Genomic DNA, 20866 nt, shown 5'->3' with positions numbered 1-20866 from the left:
GACAAGTATTTCTTAAATTGGGTTCTTGGCATAGGAAGCAGTGCCTTGGGAAGCTATAGTTTTAAAGGAAAGCAGAGTTCTCACAGATGCAAAGAGCCATCTGGCACCACCACCTCAGCATACTACTTGAAGTTATTTCCAACAACATTGACAGGATCACAAATTTGGTCTTTGTCTAACAACACGTAACACTTTAAGCAATTTAGATAGTTTATAAGTGGTTAAATAAAAAATACAAATTTTCCCTTTTTCTCCCAGTCAATTCAATTCAACAGACATTGAACCAAACATTACATATGTGCAAGACATCATTAAATTGAAAGTCAAACTCAACCAATTTATCTTATACTCTAAAGCAGCATTTTCTAGTAACATGTTTGCACATTGCCTTTGACATCTAACAAAGACTTTAAAGAAGATCCTTTTTAATATTCATTTGTCTTCTTCATTAATACATTTTCATTTTCATCATTACTAAGCTTACTCCTTGGAAAGAAAGTTATGACCAACCTAGATAGCATATTCAAAAGCAGAGACATTACTTTGCCAACATAGGTCCGTCTAGTCAAGGCTGTGGTTTTTCCTGTGGTCATGTATGGATGTGAGAGTTGGACTGTGAAGAAAGCTGAGCACTGAAGAATTGATGCTTTTGAAGTGTGGTGTTGGAGAAGACTCTTGAGAGTCCCTTGGACTGCAAGGAGATCCAACCAGTCCATTCTGAAGATCAGCCCTGGGATTTCTTTGGGAGGAATGATGCTAAAGCTGAAACTCCAGTCCTTTGGCCACCTCATGCGAAGAGTTGACTCATTGGAAAAGACTTTGATGTTGGGAGGGATTGGGGGCAGGAGGAGAAGGGGACGACAGAGGGTGAGATGGCTGGATGGCATCACTGACTCGATGGACATGAGTCTGAGTGAACTCTGGGAGTTGGTGATGGACAGGGAGGCCTGGCGTGCTTTGATTCATGGGGTTGCAAAGAGTCGGACACGACTGAGCGACTGAACTGAACTGATGCATAGTTTAAACACTGTGGATAAGAGAAAAAAAAGAAGGAAGAAAAGGAGGGAGGAAAGAAAAGGAAAGAAATGTCCTTAGCTTCCAAAAGTTAGCAGCCTAACCAGAAACACACACACAGTTTATTTGCTATGGCAGAAACCATCTTGGCAAATAAATTAACTTTATTGTGTCTCAGTTTTCTCTCTGTGTAATGAGGAAGTTGAATAAGATGATTGCTGAGATTCTTTACCGCTCTAACATCCTATAGGCCATTCAACATTTACTGAGCAATTGTTGCATGTGAAATGGAAAGTATTTTTCTAGAAGAAACAATATGTACAGCCTGAGTAAAACTCTTTGGGCTTTAAAGTGATTATAATTTATTGGCCAAATGCAAACAACTAACTGTACTAGAAGATGGCATGAATAAAGGTGCTGGGGACACAAGAGGAAGACTTGATACAAATTCAGGACAGAAGGGGATGGAACAATGAGAGACCAGACAAGCTGCTTTATGGACAGCAGAGAGATGAGGCTACCCTAGTATGAAGGGTAAACGGTGTTAAAGGAAAGAGCAAGAACAGTAGGGAAAGAAACTCAGAAAATACTGGCTATTTTAAAAGGTCAATAACAAGCTAATCAAGCTTGGTTCTTGGAAAAAGATGGAAAAGGTGACTTTGGGATGAACTAAATCAACCAGCCCAAGGTCCTGGGGGAACTGCCTAGAAGCCAATTTCACATTGAATTCAGAAACCAGGGCTCATAAACTCATAATTCTTATTTTATGCAGAAGAAATGGACCTAGAGAGATTGTCTGGCTGATGTTGGTGTGTTGAAACTGAGGATCACTAAGGAAGCTAGAAGGTGGTAGAGTGCTCAGCATGGACAGATGGATATAGAAAAACTAGCAATGAGGAAATCTCAACATGTTCATCCAGACAATTTAAGTATGTTCCCAATGAATCATTTCCCAGCCTATGGACTGTTTCTATTTCTACTTCTCACAAGGTAGTGAAGCAGTTCATTTTATCTGAAAATGGCAGGTTGATTAGGGTGTTTCAGATGATTGTCTTCAGAGGAAGAATTATGAAGAGGATTCAGGGATGAGCTCATATCACTGAGGCTAGAAAAATCCAATGAAAGAATCCATTTAATATCTGAGTAGTGTCAGACACCAGGAAGCCAGGGGACATGTGTTTGAGGTTAACCTCCAATGTCACCTAGCAAATACACTCCCTTATACATCAAGAATGAAAAGATGGGGCTGAGCTGGGATAGAGCTAAGCCTTGGTAGGGGAAGGCTGTGACTTTGAGAGGAAGAGAATGATGGTGGTATAGGTGGTAGAAGCAGTTTCAGAGAGGGAGGGGTAATGGTGTGGAAGATGGAACCAACAGCCAGCTGATATCAGGAAGTCTGTGTCATAGTTCACCCTGGCATTGGCACAGTAAGCTCGCGAACACAGGAGGCAGGTGGCAGGTTTGGAGGTTGTGTATGGACCCAGTAGCATGGGCCCCATCCTCACCAAGGCTGATTTAGCTATCAATGCTGCCAAAGGTTCAACTGGCCAGCAAACAGAGACAAATGCTGAACTTACCTGTTTCAACATCCCTCATAGAAACCAATTACCTACTTGGTGGCAAGTTGATGACATTGGACCTTTTTTACTCTGGAAGGGGCAGCTGTTCCTCTGGACTGGAACTGACACATATTCCTAACCATAAGCCTTCAGTCAGCATTGATATTTGGGGGCTTACAAGTGTTTGATCCCCTCAATAGGATCCTACATAACATCCCCTCTGATCAAGGGATACACTTACAGTAAAGGGGGTTGGCAATGGGCATATGTTGATGGGATCCACAAGTTCTGTCACTCATGAGAGCTGCTGGCCTGGTAGAGCAACAGGGCCATTTTTTGAAGGTCTAGCTGTGGCTGGTACATAAGAGAGTCCAGTCACAGCAAAGATACCTCTCAGGGGTAGGAATCAGGAACGTGTGCTCCTCATATCAGTGACATAAGAGTCAATGGCTGACCTTCAATCCTGAGGCCCAGGTTTTTTTTAACACACATGAAAAAAAAATGCCTTTCCTTTATTTGTTTTCTACAAGTGACATCAGAGGCTAAAAACAAAGGATCCGGTTAACAGGTGTTAGCGCCAAGACTCCTGCCTGTGGTAGCTTCTTAGATACTCTGTCCTCCAGCCCAGCCCTTTGAGGTATCCAATGTTTTTGAACAAATACAATCATTTCCAACAACAGGGCCATTCAGAAACACTTCATTAATCCACAAGTTCTTCTGAGAGGATCTCTGCTTTACCGCTTCAAGGAGCTCTCTGCTGGTGACAGCTTTTCTGTGTTTGTCGAAGGATAGTCTAGTGGCCTTCAGGTTAATCTGTTTCAGGGGCTCCCCAGGTGGTGCTAGTGGTAAAGAACCTGCCTGCCAGTGCAGGAGATGTGAGACAGCAGTTTCGATCGCTGGGATGGGAAGAACCCCTGAAGTAGGCCATGGCAACTCACTCCAGTATTCTTGCCTAGAGAATCCAATGGACAGAGGAGCCTGGCAGACTACCGTCTATAAGGTCACACAGAGTCAGACATGACTGAAGTGACTTGGCACACACACAATCAGTTTCAGTCACCAGTCCTCCAGAGGACCCAAGGATCCACTGAACTCAGTGTGTGTTTCCTTTAGGATTTCCCCACATAACTAAAATAAGCTTCCTTTCCCCTCCTTTTCTTCCCTAAGGCTGAACTGGCCTGCTCATACTCCCTTTTGGTTGGGATATATGTTTTCATCTTCTTAGACAATCTTAGGCCATGTAAGCACATGAAGCGCATGTGGAGGTTTTAATCCTTTGTAGTACAGTCCATGGGGTTGCAAAGAGTCAGAAACCACTGAACACTTGTCAGCAGTAGGACCAGTGCACACAAAAAAATATCTCTCGCTAGGTGAAGACACCCAACAACACTTTCTAATAAATGTCAAGTGACCCCTCCTTTTAGGGTTCTGAAACTGCTTACAGGAGTTCCGACACCTATTTTGTGCTTAGTTGTTCAGCCATGACCAACTCTTTGTGATCCCATGGACTGCAACCTGCCAGGCTCCTCTGTCCATGGGGATTCCCCAAGTAAGAACACTGGAGTGGGTTGCCATGCCCTCCTTCAGGGGATCTTCCCAACCCAGGGATTGAACCCAGGTCTCCTGCGTTGTGGGAGAATTCTTTACCATTTGAGCCACCAGGAAAGCCCAAGAAATTTGGACTGAGTAGCCTATCCCTTCTCCAAGGGAGCTTGCTGACCCAGGAATCGAATCAGGCGGATTCTTTACCAGCTGAGCTACCAGGGAAGCCCATACCTATTTTTAGGGGACTTTTATATGACTAATATTACATATAAAATTTTATTTATTTTTGGCTATACTGGGTCTTCATTGCTATGTGGGCTTTTCTCTAGCTGTGGTGAGTGGAGGCTACTCATTGCAGCGGCTTCTCTTGTTGTGAAGCACATGTGCTTCAGTAGTCGTGACATATTGGCTCTAGAGCACAGGCTCAATAGTGTGGCACATGGGCTTAGTAGCTCCACGGCATGTGGGACCTTCCTGGCTCAGGGATGGAACCCGTGTCTCCTGCAATGACAAGTGGATTCTTTAACACTAAGTCACCAGGGAAGCTCCAGGACTAAGATTTTTTTAAGTTTGTTTTCCTCTAATAAATTTAAAAACATATACAATAAAGAGATTAATCCCATATTTTACCCAGATCATAGCTCTAGAATCTAGACAGAGCCAAATATTAATATTTGGTATCCATGGTGACTGAATAGCAGAGGACCCTGGAGAATCAGGATGTCTGGATTCAAATTCCAACTCGAGCACTTTCTACCAGGCATGAGAGCTTCAGAAAGCTGCTCAAATTCTGTGTCTCAGTCCTCATGTATAAAACTAGCTTCACAATATCACCTTCCTCATGGAGTTGTGAAAATTAAATGAGTTAACACATGTGGATCTCTTGGAATAGACCTTGGCACCTATCGGGCACTCAGTACGTGAAAGCATTTACTGGTGGTTGTTACTGGTTGTTGTTGTTGGTTGCTGTCTAGTCGTTACTTGACATGATGAATCCTAGGGGCAGGTGTTTCCCCGAAGCAGGTGGAACGGTTCTCAGCTACAATACTGCGTGAGTCATAATAAAATCACGTTGCCAACTTCCTGAACTATTGAATTACTTGAGCGTCTACATACAATCCTTTTTTTTTTTCACTTTAAAGCTACCCTTTCTTTTTGAAGTTCACAGATTACAGAGGCTCTTTCCTCAACTCCACCTTTCCTTTTCAAGGACATTAAATCCCAAAGAAAGCAATTTGGAAATGATTTCTTTTATTGCCACCCTTTTGCAGCTCCTCTTCCCCCAGTCATCCTTCCATCTCATTTGTACCTAAAGAAAAATGATACTTCATTCATTATATTGTCGTGCTGTGCAGCTTATAATTATATAAGTGTACATGTCTTTCATATTGAAGATTTAACGTGTACTATGCCTTCCCTTGATTTCCTTGGTGGTGCAGTGGTAAAGAATCTGCATACCAATGCAGGAGACTCAAGTTCGATCCCTATGTTGGGAAGATCCCCTGGAGGAGGGCATGGCAACCCACTCCAGTATTCTTGCCTGGAGAACTTCATGGACAAAGGAGCCTGGCCAGCTACAGTGAACAGGGTCACCAAGAATCAGCAACTGAACAACGATGGGAAACTGACACACATTCCTTCTGCAGAGATCTGCCTAGTATCCTCACCTCATGGGACTCTGCCTCCTTGCCCACACTGCTCCCTGCTCTGTATTGTCTTTGATTAGTCATTCAGTAAAAGTTATCAAATACCTACTCTGTGCCAGGCACATCTTGGAAATGCAAGATGAATAAGACATAGCTTTTTCATTTACTCAACAAATATTTGTGTACCCAGGCTCTGAGTTAGATGTGGTAGAGATGGAAAAAAAAAAAGTCCCAGGCTTTCAACAGGCTATTAAACTTCTGAGAAGACAGTCAGTGTAAATTTTTTAAAAGTATGATTTGTTGTAATAAATGTATGGTACAGGAGTACAGAAGAGAGACCATCTAACCCAGCTTAATGAAGTCAGGAAAACTTGAGAGAGAGGAAAAAGTAAATCCTGGATGAATATGAGTTTGCCAGACAAACAGGATAAAGAGAGAGATTCAAGAGCTTTGAAGCAATGTGGCATTTGAAATCTGGCTAGTGTATATGAGAAACAGAATTTAGAATTGCATTTCATTTTAGGTGTGTGTGTTCAGTCATGTCCGATTCTTTGCTACCCCACAGACTGCAGCCTGCCAGACTCTTCTGTCTATGGGATTTCCCAGTCAAGAATACTGTAGTGGGTTGCCATTTCTTTCTCCAAAGATTCTTCATGACCCAGCAATCTAACCCACATCTCCTGTGTCTCCTGCATTGGCAGGCAGATCCTTTACCACTGGGCCACCTGGGAAGCCCCATTTCATTTTAGTTCCTTTTAATTAAACTGGAAATAGCCACATGTGGCTCTTGGCTACCATGCTGGACAGAGTGGATTGCACCAGACTATACCCCTGAAAAGGAAGGAGACTGTCTTCTCTTTACTCTTTTTCCACTTCTTACTAACTGGAAAGCAGATGCTGTGACAAGTCACCTTAGACCAGCAGATGGGACATCACCCCAGGGATGGAAGTAAGACAGTAGAAAGGACCATCTTTCAGATTAGCTTAAGTTCACATTGTCGTCGGAGAAGGCAATGGCACCCCACTCCAATACTCTTGCCTGGAAAATCCCATGGACGGAGGAGCCTGGAAGGCTGCAGTCCATGGGGTCGCTGAGGGTCGGACACGACTGAGCGACTTCACTTTCACTTTTCACTTTCCTGCATTGGAGAAGGAAATGGCAACCCACTCCAGTGTTCTTGCCTGGAGAATCCCGGGGACTAGGGAGCCTGGTGGGCTGCCGTCTACGGGGTTGCACAGAGTCGGACACAACTGAAGTGACTTAGCAGCAGCAGCAGCAGCACATTGTTGTGTGAAAGAGACATCAATTTCTGTATTGCTTAAGCTATTGTTGTTTTGGATCTTTATACAGCAGACAAATTTGTATCCTAACACAATGTCTCTTACAATAATGAAAAGCAATAGTCATAATCTTGCTAAGATTTTTTTTTGAGATTTTCCTGTGTACAAGCCCCTGTGCTAACTGTTCTAAGTGCTTGCATCCCATTTAATCTCTGCACATAATGATAAGGGAGATAATTGTTTATTCCCATTCTGCAGATAAAATGAAGCCTCACCAAAGTGGCTCACTAGTGGTAGGATTAGATCTAACAGCAAACCATATTCTAGGGAACAGATCCATAATATCTTTTCTTTTTTAAGGTTCAGGTCAGCTTTTATCAGCTTGACCTTTATTTCCTCTTTCTTTAAAACTTATTTATTTATTTGTTTGTTTGGCTGAGCCAGGTCATAGCACACAGGATCTTCAAACTTCGCTGAGGCACGTGGGATCTAGTATCCTGACCAGGGATCGAACTTGGGCCCCCTGCATTGCGAGTGCTGAGTCTGAGCCACTGGACCACCAGAGCAGTCCCATACATAATATCTTATCATTAAAGATCAGGAAAATTGAGTGTAAATTAGAGTTTTAAAATGCAGAGATGACATTTATGTCTGTGGCAGACATTCTCAGCCATCTACCCAGCACTCGTTACCTCCCTCTTCCTGAAAACAGAACCTCAATTTGTTCAACTAGTGGGTGGAGATTCTTTGACATCAGGAAGAGTCGGTTTCCACTGCAGAACCCAGGAGAGAAATTCTGAGTGGTCTAAACTAGTAATAGTAGTTTCATTCCCCTTGGCCAGGAATTGGTCTAAGGACAGGTAAGTGGCACAGTTCTGATCAATGAGATGTAAACACAAGTTTGATAGGGAGGGTGACCCTTTCCAAACAAAGAGCCACAAGTCTGCCCAGAATGAAGATGCAGTGATGGAAGTGTGGCATCCATCTTGCAACTTTAATGATAAAAGCCAACACTGAAGAAGGCAGAGTGGAGAGCTAAGTGAAGTTCTTAATGGCATTATTGAGCTTCTCCTTGTTTGGACAACCTAACTCCAGACTTCTTTTAAGATGAAAAGAACGAATCCCAATTTTCTTAGGTCACTATCAATCAGGTTTCCAGTTACTTACAGCTGTAAGCCTTCCTGATAGACATACCAGATCATATCAGATCAGTCGCTCAGTTGCGACCCCATGAATCACAGCACGACAGGCCTCCCTGTCCATCACCAACTCCCGGAGCTCACTCAGACTCACATCCATCGAGTCAGTGATGCCATCCAGCCATCTCATCCTCTGTCGTCCCCTTCTCCTCCTGCCCCCAATCCCTCCCAGCATCAGAGTCTTTTCCAATGAGTCAACTCTTCCCATGAGGTGGCCAAAGGACTGGAGTTTCAGCTTTAGCATCATTCCTTCCAAAGAAATCCCAGGGCTGATCTCCTTCAGAATGGACTGGTTGGATCTCCTTGCAGTCCAAGGGACTCTCAAGAGTCTTCTCCAACACCACAGTTCAAAAGCATCAATTATTCAGCACTCAGCTTTCTTCACAGTCCAACTCTCACATCCATACATGACCACAGAAAAAACCATAGCCTTGACTAGACGAACCTTTGTTGGCAAAGTAATGTCTCTGCTTTTGAATATGCTATCTAGGTTGGTCATAACTTTCCTTTCAAGGAGTAAGCGTCTTTTAATTTCATGGCTGCAGTCACTATCTGCAGTGATTTTGGAGCCCAGAAAAATAAAGTCTGCCACTGTTTCCACTGTTTCCCCATCTATTTCCCATGAAGTGATGGGACCGGATGCCATGATCTTCGTTTTCTGAACTTTGAGCTTTAAGCCAACTTTTTCACTCTCCACTTTCACTTTCATCAAGAGGCTTTTTAGTTCCTCTTCACTTTCCACCATAAGGGTGGTGTACATAAGGATACACATATATGTACACCTATCTTTTGTTTTCTTAGGAAAGACAAGGAAAAGTCACACAGCTTACAGTGCTATATTGCACACTCTTGGCTGCCTGCTGGAAGCCAATTCCACTGGCTCACCCACAGTAAGAATTGTTTTGTTGCTGTTGTTTAGTTGATCAGTCGTGTCTGACTCTTTTGTGACCCCATGGACTACAGCCTGCCAGGCTCCTCTGTCCATGGCATTTCCCAGGCAAGGATACTGGAGTGGGTTGCCATTTCCTTCTCCTTTTCCTGACCTAGGGATCGAACCCATGGCTCCAGATTCTTTACCGCTGAGGAACTAGGGAAGCAAAAATCATTTCAGTCTCTCTCAAAACACCTATTTTGGTGAGATAGGAAAACAGACCTTAAAAGGTAACATAGTTCAGGCAAAATGCATATTTATCTCTTTCCCACACTTAAACTAAAAAGAAATTTCCCCTCAATTAGAAATATTTCTTCAAGAATGCTTTGATATGTAAAGCACTTATATATTCTGTTGTTTTAGACTGTTAATATTCTGAAATTGTAAAATAAATTTCTGTTATCTTTCTTTTTTAATTTATGTTTTAATTGAAGGAAATGTTTGGCTGAAACCAACAAAATTCTGTAAAGCATCCTCTGTAAACTTTCTTAATCTCTGTAGTTTTAGAGAAAAGCAGATGCACTAAACTTAATGCATTAAGAGGATTCATTCAATGGGTATACCTTGCCACACCAAACATAAACGAAGAATTGAGGCATGTTACAGAATGACTAAAATTTAAAAATGGGCTTAAATCATAGATAAATACAAGAGGCAGAAATACTGTTTTGCCCTTGAATTATACTGGAAACTGATTTATTCTATAATTCTAAGTGTGCAGGAAGAATAAATAATTTTTATGCAATCAATTATCCAGAATTTCAAACAAATTCTAAAATCTTTTGGAATGCTAGATATAACACTTTTAGTTGAAAGGAGAAAGAGCAGATATATCTCTAGCCATATGTTAAATTTGTTGTTTTTGTCCAGTTGCTCAGTTGTATCCGACTCTAAGACTCTATGGACTGCAGCATGCTAGGCTTCCCTGTCCTTCACTATCTCCTGGAGTTTGCTGTGTTACATGTTAAATAAAGATACACATATACAAATATATACCATGCCACCACCTTAACTACGGGGTTAATCTTTAATCTGATTCACAACTGAAAGGATCATGTGGCAGCTGGTTTTACACTATTTCATTCACAAAAAGAGATTATCCATTAGACAAGCACATTTTCCCCTGGAATTTCACGGCATAAAGGCGCCAGACACATTTTTCTTTCAAACACAAAGCTATGCAAAATATTTCCAGATATAATCAGAAGGGTATGAAACAGCAAATTAAGCGTCAATCTTCCGCATTATCTGTGATTTTGAGAGATTTGACAAAAGTTGAGAAAACAGTTTGATTAAGGAAAAAAATATTGGAAAAAGCAACATACCTTAGAGATGATTAATGGTTCCCCATGCTCCAAACCACCTTTCAAAGTAAAACCCCAGGGAGCTCCTCCCTGCAGGAACGCTTCCAGATAAATGTACCGTCCCCTGGAGGTCCTGTTAGGGGTTAGTGTGCCACTGGTCTCATCGAAGTTCTCCGTAGTCCTCATCATGGCAAACACATGATGGCTCGAGTTAAATTTTAAACGCCTGAAGCAGTTTCAGGAGAATGGTGTTTAGCATTATGCCATCCTTTGCAATCCACGCTGGCCAAAAAAGACGTTTTCAGAAACTAATTCTTTTGGGTGTAAAAGGTTCTTGTGAGCTTAACTCCAAGATGCTGAGCCAGGAGGATTTTTCACTTCAACGTTTCTGAATGCAACTCTCCTTCTGGAATTCCCGGTTCTCACTAAAGCCCCGGAGGGGTGTATATCTCTCTACTCCTTTTAAAAAAAAAAAAAAAGAAACAAACTTCTTTCACTGTCACTCGCCAGACTGCCTCTATTTCACACACACCCACGCCAATTTTTTTTCAGCAGATTATACAGAGAAACTTAAAGTCCTCTTACAATATAGTAAGAAAATTGCAAAAACTCAACTGCATACCTCAATTTTGATTGATTAGCAACCCTTTCTTCCTCTCTGAGTGAAATTTACCATCACAATAGCCTCCCATCTTCCCAGAAGTAGCTTTAAAAGAAGCTACTATGCTTCTGCTAGCTTCGGAAGTTTCTAACTTGTTCCAAACAGATAAGCTGTGCTGAAACTTATTCTATGTTTTTCAGCAACAAGTTCAATCTGTTTCTTGAAAAAAAAAAAAAAAAAAAAAGTTTTTCCGGGATGTAGAGAAAAATGGAAAAAAGCACGGTAAATTAACCTTCCCTGGAAAAAATATCCAGGCGGCAGCTCAGTCCTTTTTTTGGTATTTTCAGTGATGAGCAGCCACTACCGCAGCCAAGGCTGTACTTGCCTTTTCTGAGAGAAAGAGTAAGGAAGTGAGAGGAAAATGGATTAAGGCAAACAGAGCGACCGCAACCTTTCTGCACAGTAAGCGCTGCTATGTGGAATTCAGTTCCCCACAAAGACCCGACCAATCACAACAGTCTTTCACTTGATAAACAGTAGACAGTTAAAAGTACGGTACTCATGGCTAATTAGCAAGTAGTAAAATAGTTGATGGACTCACCCCACCTTGTTCCAATTAAAGCAGAATCCCTGGGAGTGAGACACAGGCATTGACATTTTTAAAAAAAACCTCTGGGCAATTCTGCCCTGAGGCCAAGTTTGCAGAGCTTTTTGGTAAACATTTAAGTGTCAAGGTGGTAGCACAGGGCTTTATTTTGTTCATTAGAAGAAAATGCCAAGTAAAATTTATAAATGGCTTCTCATCTTGAAATAGGACTCTCCAATCAAATTTCTCCTTGTTTGATTCAGTACAAACAGGTCGCAGGCTTTCTTCTATATTGTAATTGTTATCTACTCCAAGGCTCTTTGTTATCCATTCTTTAAATGAAAAGAAATACTTGGTGTCTGGCAAGTAATAAGCACTCAAGGTGGAATGTTGTTTGGATTTCAGGTTAGCAATGGAATTTTGTAATAATGTTATATAAAATTTGACATCAAAACTTTCTATTAAAAATTTAAATAGTGTAAGATAACTGTATCTTTTAGCCAGAAGCCCCAGCTTTTAAGTTGGAACAACTTAGAATTATTTCCAGGGGATATTTTGCTAAAAATTTTTTTGTTTAAAAGTACGTGATGTGAATTCTGTTGGATACTGATGTTTTGATATCAATTTAATTTTGGTGTTTGTACCTATAGTTAATGAAAAGTTAATATAATAAAGAAGCAGATATAATATGCAAAGAAGTCTATACGATGTTTAATGTACAGCAACACGTGACAAGTGTTATTTGCTTCTCAGTAGTGAGTTCATCTGTAGGGCTCAAAGACAAGATAAAGAAAAATCTCATTTTAATGTAATGATAGTATTTTAGTGAAAACAAAAGGTGTACAAAATGAAAGTAAATGGTAAACATTGATTCCTAAGAGTAATTTATGCAATTTTTATTGGGGCTTCCCTTTACAACTTAATTTATAAATAAAGAATAGAAGGTGAAATCTTGACTTTTCTTTCACTCCATTATTAAAACATATATGTATACAGAGAGAGAATATTTAAATAAAAACCAAGGTAAATGAAGTTTCTTTCTGAAAAGTATTTTTTTGTGTGTGGCATTTACAGTCTTGCTCCTGATTCATTTTGTAAAATATGGGGTTTCATAGAATCAACATTTAATATTAAAAGTAATAAAACCAAAAACAAAATGGAAAGGAAGTAAGAACACGTTAAGCAGTGAAGAAAGAACTCGGGGCTTGTGGGCTGATGAAACCTCTATTTTATATAATCACCAAAAGTATTTGACATAAATATTTAATGAAACTTGATAAATAATTTGAAAAATAAACCATATAGAACCTGTTGGGCACAGTGTAGCAACTGATAGATCAGGATTAGAATAATTTTTCCCCCTTCTTCCATTGCTCACAATCAAAGAATGTATCCTTGATTTAAAGGTGAGTGCATAGAGGCCATGAGAAGCCTAAATAATCTGACCAGAGTCATCCTGCAAGTAGCCTTCTTGTTGTTGTTCAGTCACTAAGTCATGTCTGGCTCTTTGTGACCCTGTGGACAGGCTTCCCTGTCCTTCATTATATCCTAGAGTTTTCTCAAACTCATGTCCATTGGATCAATGATGCCATCCAACCATCTCATCCTCTGTCACCCCCTTTTCCTCTTGCCCTCAATCTTTCCCAGCATCAGAGTCTTTTCCAGTGAGTCTGCTCTTTACATCAGGTGGCCAAAGTATTGGAGTTTCAGCTTTAGCATCAGTCCTTCCAATGAACAGTCAGGACTAATTTCCTTTAGGATTGACTGGTTTGATCTCCTTGCTGTCCAAGGGACTCTCAAGAGTCCTCTCCAGCACTACAGTTTGAAAGCTTAAGTGGGCATAAAATTAAAATCATTAGACCCTTAGGAATGGACTCTCAGTTTAAGGTAGGTCTTTTGCATTTATGGCTAAAGGAAAATTGTTTATGTGGCCAGCATTGCTAATTCATAAGGATAACTTCTGTTAGGGCATGTGACTTGGACCCAAACTCTAATTAGAGAATGAAATTGGACCCTCTCCCCTCTCTAGACAGAGAAAACCAACCCTATTGTCTCAAGGTGCTGACAGTGAAAGGAACCATGAATATGAATGTCTTTGACCTTGCAGACCCAAAAGGGTCTCAGGACTTCCCAGGATACCCAGACTACATTTTGAGAATTTCTGGCCTCAACCAGGTACAGCCATACCTGGAGCTATCCCATTTTAACCAGTTTGGTGAGCTTATAAACACATGTGTACTTTTTCCTTGAATAGCTGGAGTTGGGTTTCTGTTGCTTGCAACTGAAGGAGTTTCAAGTAAACACAATGAAACCCTTCAAGGTTTTTCCTAGTTTAGGAAAAGGTTTAGGGAAGCTTAGTGCTGTCTCATGGGAGGCTTCCCAGGTGGCGTGGTGGTAAAAATCATCCTGCCAATGCAGGAGACTCAAGATATGTGAGTTCAATTCCTGGGGCGGAAGATCCTCTGGAGTAGGAAATGACATCCCGCTACAGTATTTTTACCTGGAAAGTTCCATGGACGGGGGAGCTTGGCCAGCTACAGTCCATGGGGTCACAAAGAGTCAGACACGACTGAACACACACACACACACACACACACACACACAGTGCTGTCTCACAGAGGTAGCTTTGAATGTTGTTTCCTGTTTTTCCACTTTTTCTCTCCTTCTTTGTGCCTCTAAAGTAGAATTACTTTTACTTTCTTATCAAGTTCTTCCTTCATAATAAATAGATTCCACATACCTCACAACTTTCTATCTCTGTATGAAAGATTCCCAATATTGTAATTGTTCATCTTGCTGTTACTGTAATATGGCCCCAGAGCAAAAAACAGTTCAATCATATTGACTCTCCTGTTCTTCTGGAGTGCCTATTCCAAATGTGCTTTTAAATGTCACTTACTTAATCATCGTTCTGATTTCTTAGAAATCATGCATCACTCTATTTGTTAACATTACTTAAGGAAAAATATGTTCTTTTCAAAATATTCAGTCCTTGATTTTTTCATAGCAACCTGTGTGTCTTTCTCTTTTGTTTTAGCATTTTAAGTGTAATTTTTAAATTATTGGGCGTTTTGAATGCCTTTAAATTTAGTATTTCAAAGACTGAAAATTCACTGGGTTGTCTCTGAAAATAAAAAAACTCAGAGTGACATCTAGTGGCTCTTCTGGCTTACTAAATAGTCATCAAAGGAACTGTACACAGTTATTAAATTGTACCTTTGGAAGGTTATTTAGATTTTCTTAGAAAGAATATCTCAGAACCATCCCAAATAGACAAAAATCAACCTTATTTTAAACTTTGCACAGTCTCTCTAGGCAACCTTTCAGAGGCAAAAAAAAAAAAAGATCTTTTCATGTGTCTCTTTCTTAAGGGTTAGGAAAACTTCCAAGCCAACCTTCCCTCACCCTTAAATGCCAAGAAGGCTCACCTGAAGACAGTCGCTTGAAACGAGGACTGGAAGAGGACTGGAAGCCCAAAGATAAGTTAAAAATAGTCAAGATGCACCGCTAGAACTGCCCCTGAAGCAGTGTCCTAGCTCTATAGAATGCAGATACTCCAGGTGGGGTTCCCTGAGAAAGGAGAGAGGGGCCATGGATGCTGGATTTGTGGTTTACCGCACCAGCTTCACTCACCATCCTGAGGGCTGTTACAAAACTCTCAGAGCACAATCAGTTCACATCTTTCGGGGATGATGAAAATGCCATGTCTTGATCAAAGCTGTAGTCTCACAGGTGTACAGCTGCTCCTTGAACAACATGAAGTTTAGGGACATAGAATCCCCTCCCCCTGACCCATGCAGTCAAAAATCAAAATACTTAATTTTATGGTCAGCCCTCTGTTCCCTCAATTTTTTATCGAGGAGTCAATCAACTGCAGATTGTGTAGTACTGTAGAATTTATTTATTGAAAAAAAAATCCGAGCGTAAGTAGACTTGTGTATAAGTAGATCAAACCCTTATTGCTCAAGGGTTGAATGGGTATCTATGAAACCACATCAAATGGTACACTTTAAATAAGTGCAGTTTAATGAACAGAAATTACACCTCAATAAGGTCAGCTTAAAAAAAACTCAAGGGACTTCCCTGGTGGTCCACTGGTGGTTAAGATTCCACTGCAGGGGGCATGGGTTTAATCCCTGATTAGAAAACTAAGACCCCACATTCTGCATGGCACAGTAAAAAAAATAATAAATAAGATAAAATAAAGTTTTAAAGAACACAAGAATCCCATCAATAAATGAATGGATAAACAAAATGTGAGGTTTTATACTATCATTATTATTTTATATATATATATCTCACATAATAGTGGAACATTAATTCAGCCTTTAAAAAGATAACAATTTTGATACATACATGGATGAAACTTGAGGACATTATGCCAAGTGAAATAAGCCAGTCACAGTAGGACAAATGCTGTATTATTCCACTTATATGAGTTCTTAGAAGAGTCAAATTGGTAGAGTCAGAAAAGTAGAATAGTGGTTGCCAGGGGCTGGAGGGAGGGTGAATGGAGAATTAGAATTTAATGAATACAGAGTTCAGTTTGGGGAAATGTTCTAGAGATAGATGGTGGGGATGGTCACATAAACAATGTGAGTTTAACTCAACTAAACACTTAAATGGTTAAAATGGTAACTTTTATGTTAGTGCATTTTACCACAGTAAAAAGTGTTTTTTTCCCAAGTACTTGTAACAGGTAAAGAAACGTTGTAAAATATGATGCTGTAATTAATCAGTTCATCCCTTCACCATGCTGAGCATGGTTGTGGGTGGATGTCATAGAAAGTGTCGAATGCATAAAGCACCAAATAATAATAATACCTGATCACATATACTAAATATTAGATACCTGGCAAAAAATTATAACTTATAGGAATTATTTTAGTAAGTTATAATTCTAAAATCTGGTAGAAATATATCCATAAACTTATGAGAAGTAGAGGATTTTAATAAAAATATAGTTCAGCAGAACCCGCAGTATTAAGATCTCAAACGATAGTTTTGATAAAGTGCATTAGTTTATTTTGGAAAAACCAGAGCCTGCTTCAAAGACATCAGTGGCAATGGTGGTTGACCTCAATGACAGAAACAGCCTAGAGGAGAAAAGGAAATCTGCTCAGGCCAATCTGGCCTTTTGGCTGAATTTTTTAAAATTATTATTATTTTTTTATTGGCACATATTTGTTTTACATACCCCGGTGTGTCTTATTCTTCAGTACACCAAGCACATGCTTGGGAAGCTCTTTTCTACAACGTGGCTCCTCCCTCCAGTCCTCCAGATCTCTGCTCAGTGTTACTTTATCAATGCTGCTGCTGCTGCTAAGTCGTGTCAGTCGTGTCTGACTCTGTGCAACCCCATAGACGGCAGCCCACCAGGCTCCTCTGTCCATGGGATTCTCCAGGCAAGAACACTGGAGTGGGTTGCCATTTCCTTCTCCAGCACATGAAAGTGAAAAGTGAAAGTGAAGTCGCTCAGTCCTGTCCAACTCTTCAAGACCCCATGGACTGTAACCTACCAAGCTCCTCCGTCCATGGGATTTTCCAGGCAAGAGTACTGGAGTGGGTTGCCATTGCCTTCTCCGACTTTATCAATGAGGCCTGAGTCTCAGACCACACATGAAATGGTACCTCCTCTCTCTAACCTCCATAACCCTATCTCATCTACACTTATCCCCATCTGATATATTTGAACTTGTCTCTCTGCTCATTGCTCATCTTCTGCAAGAGTGTAAACTCCATGAGGATAGGAGTTTTTTTGGTTCATGGCTGTATTTTCAACACCTTTGCATGTTGCATATCAGGTCTCTATGAATACACGTTCAAATGACTGGATGAATGGTATAGAAACTCTGGACCCCTTCCTTTACCTCTAAATTTTTTATTTTAAAAGCTAAGAATCTCTTTTAAATTCAATATCAGAAACATACCATGAAGTAAAACTGTAAGGCACTTCAAATGAAAATAATTTTATAATAAAATTATAATGTTCACACATATATGTGGGTTTAAATAGTTTTATAGTGTTCTAATAAACATATTTCAATTAACAACTTCAAAAAGAATAAAAAAAGGAACTTTCTTGGTTCTTAGGGTCCAAATATAAACATGAGACATAAATGGAAATCACATATTAGGTAACTAAAACATTTTCTTGCCGTAAGAACACAGTTGTGCTTTAACAGAATAAAAGTTTAAAACAAAAGAATTAAAAATTGCTTTCTGTCTAGCCACAAAATTTAAACCATTCGCCCTTCCATTAAATACTCTCATTCCCTATTAAAATACTTGATTCTATAGGCAAGACTGTCCAGGTCAATAAATTTATATTATAGGTACAATAAAAAGCGATCTTTTAGTGGTATTTAATACTAATTTTATGAAAATTTAAAACTACATTATGTAATGTAGGATTTATTAATATTTCCAATCAACTCACACATAAAGTTATTCGCTGGAGGTGTAACGCTGACAGGTGGCATCCATCACACTCAGGCCCTTTCTGGATTTCTTCCATCCGAGCACTAATTTAGGCAGTACGGAGAGCCTTAAGTGTGTAATCACAGTATATGATAAGTTCTATATATTACAGAGATGACGACAGACAGCAACTGAATCACAGCGGAAGAAAACTCTCCGGAGGCGAGAGGGTCAGCTATTCCGAGTACACTTCTGAACCTTGCAAAACATTCCCAGCAGAGGATCAGGATAAGCAAAGGCAGAGAGACAAAGGGGAATTGAGGGGTAGGTTGGGGCGGGAGGGGCCACTGTTGGAAGGAGGGCGGGAGGCCTGACTGGCAACTCCAATATTGACTTGATTCTTAGATTGTGAATACAGACAGGATTTAAGCGGGTCGGTAAAGAATTGGGGAAGATCCTCTGTGGAACGCCTTGGAGAATAGCCTGGGGCGTTCGGGTGATGGGGGGCAAGAGCAGGACGTGGATACCGGTTAGGAGGCCGCAGATAAAGAGCATGGACGTGAGTGGCAGAGAGTATAAGTTGGAAGCCCGAATCGGGGTCGCTTGTGGAGTAGGGCTGGCAGGATGTGATGCCAAGCAGCCCCCTTGGTCACAGCTGCTAGTATGGAGACTCTGGGCGGGCGGGGGGTGGGGGGGGGGGGGAAATGGCTCTCGGTTGCCCGGGCGACGGCGTCTAGGGGCGGAGTCTGGGGCCAGAGACGGCCCCCGCATGGTTAGTTCAGCATTCCCCCTGGCCTCCTCCCCAGTCTCGGGCGAGGTGCCCAACGGTTGCCCCCGAGGCTCGCTTGGAGCCGGCAGGGCGCGAGCCCGAGCGCACGGGAAGCTGGCGCACGGGTGGGCGGGGCTCGGTCCTGCGCCGCCGCCACCGCCGCCGCCCAGTCGACGCAGGTGCGGCCGCCGCGCCCGCCGGCGCCCCCGCGGGGATGGGGCCGGTCTCTTAGGATGAGGCGTTGGTAGCAGGTACAAGGGCGGGCGCGACCGGGGGACCGGGTGAGGAGGTGGGTCGTTCGCCAGAGGCCCTGAGGCTGCGCATCTTCATTTCTGGAACCTTCCAGATCTTTTCGTTTGTTTTGCACATGGTGGATGCCCAATAAATTGTTTCTTTACCAGAAGGGACTGCCGTTGTTTTCAGGAATCACAAGACTTCCGGGGACTGTGGCTGAACTGTAGGACTAGAAATAACAGGATCCTGTTGTTGTTCCAACATTACTAACTCCTGTTCCTACCCAGCTTCTTTGGCAGACGTGGCGGAGGGGGGTGGGGTGGGGGTGGGGTGGAGGAATAGTGAAGACACACATAATGAGTAATGTGTAACCTTGGACAGTCTAATCCAAATGAGATTGTATTAAATGCTGTGCAAGGGCCCTCTCAGCTGGAACCCTGTCTGTTAAGTGAGGAGTCTGGTTCTGCATCATTATTAGTATCTGTCAGAAACAGTGGGTTCTCAGATGAGTCCACTGTCTCCCACAAAACTCTGCTCCCAGCCCCCACTGAGGCTGTTGTTCCGGGCTGAGTTCATGCATCTTTATTTTTTTTCTTTTTTAAATTATGAAAGTATAATAACATATTTACAGGAGACGTGGACAATACAGAACAAAATTAATACATAGTTCCACTGTATAATTATTTTTAAGTGGATAAATTACGATTTTTAGTCAGAGTTTCAGCATCAATTTCAGAATCAAGCTCTCAAAAATTAATAGAATGAATAGATAGAATAGCCAGAAAAATAGAAGGATATCGTAGACCTTGCTGCCGCTGCTGCTAAGTTGCTTCAGTCGTGTCTGACTCTGTGTGACCCCATAGATAGCAGCCCACCAGGCTCCGCCATCCCTGGGATTCTCCAGGCAAGAACACTGGAGTGGGTTGCCATTTCCTTCTCCAATGCATGAAAGTGAAAAGTGAAAGTGAAGTCGCTCAGTCATGCCCGACTCTTAGCAACCCCATGGACTGCAGCCTACCAGGCTCCTCCATCCATGGGATTTTCCAGGCAAGAGTACTGAAGTGGGGTGCCATTGCCTTCTCCGTAATAGACCTTAAGCCTTTATTTTTTAGGGCTCCAAAATCACTGCAGATGGTGATTGCAGCCATGAAATTAAAAGACGTTTATTCCTTGGAAGGAAAGTTAGACCAACCTGCTGCTGCTAAGTTATTTCAATCGTGTCCAACTCTGTGCGACCCCAAAGACAGCAGCCCACCAGGCTCCCCCGTCCCTGGGATTCTCCAGGCAAGAACACTGGAGTGGGTTGCCATTTCCTTCTCCAATTATGACCAACCTAGATAGCATATTAAAAAGCAGAGACATTACTTTGAAACAAAGGTCCATCTAGTCAAGGCTATGGTTTTTCCAGTGGTCATGTATGGATGTGAGAGTTGGACTGTGAAGAAGGCTGAGCACTGAAGAATTGATGCTTTTGAACTATGGTGTTGGAGAAGACTCTTAAGAGTCCCTTGGACTGCAAGGAGATCCAACCAGTCCATTCTAAAGGAAATCAGTCCTGGGTGTTCATTGGAAGGACTGATGCTAAAGCTGAAACTCCAATACTTTGGCCACCTCATGCAAAGAAGAGTTGACTCATTGGAAAAGACCCTGATGCTGGGAGGGATTGGGGGCAGGAGGAGAAGGGGACGACAGAGGATGAGATGGCTGGATGGCATCACCGACTCAATGGACATGAGTTTGAGTAAACTCCGGGAGTTGGTGATGGACAGGGAGGCCT

General features: G+C 41.7%; 2 protein-coding genes across 4 annotated transcripts in view; one reads left to right on the top strand and one right to left on the bottom strand.

Annotated features, from left to right (window-relative positions):
* Nucleotides 1–18691, bottom strand: part of SHROOM3 (shroom family member 3) — a 342494-nt gene extending 323803 nt beyond the window's left edge. The window contains exons 1-2 of one of the 3 annotated variants that reach the window (XM_055588843.1): nucleotides 18106–18691; nucleotides 10501–10938 (exon numbers count right to left, since the gene is read on the bottom strand). In XM_055588843.1, the coding sequence (XP_055444818.1) occupies nucleotides 10501–10668 (168 nt within the window). In that variant the 5' untranslated portion in view covers nucleotides 10669–10938; nucleotides 18106–18691. Of the gene's footprint in view, nucleotides 1–10500; nucleotides 10939–11101; nucleotides 11518–18105 lie in introns of those variants that run through there. The other 2 variants (XM_055588842.1, XM_055588844.1) reach the window with 2 other exon arrangements.
* Nucleotides 18692–19003: 312 nt separating this feature from the next.
* Nucleotides 19004–20866, top strand: part of CCDC158 (coiled-coil domain containing 158) — an 85401-nt gene continuing 83538 nt past the window's right edge. Inside the window, exon 1 of the mRNA XM_055588840.1 lies at nucleotides 19004–19106. The gene's annotated coding sequence lies outside the window, so the exon portion shown is untranslated. The remainder of the gene's footprint in view (nucleotides 19107–20866) is intronic.

The sequence above is a fragment of the Bubalus kerabau genome, chromosome 7, assembly GCF_029407905.1.
Source record: "Bubalus kerabau isolate K-KA32 ecotype Philippines breed swamp buffalo chromosome 7, PCC_UOA_SB_1v2, whole genome shotgun sequence".
NCBI classification, from domain to species: Eukaryota; Metazoa; Chordata; class Mammalia; order Artiodactyla; family Bovidae; genus Bubalus; species Bubalus kerabau.
Note: the sequence above shows the minus strand (reverse complement) of the source record. Positions and strands in the feature narration are given on the sequence as shown.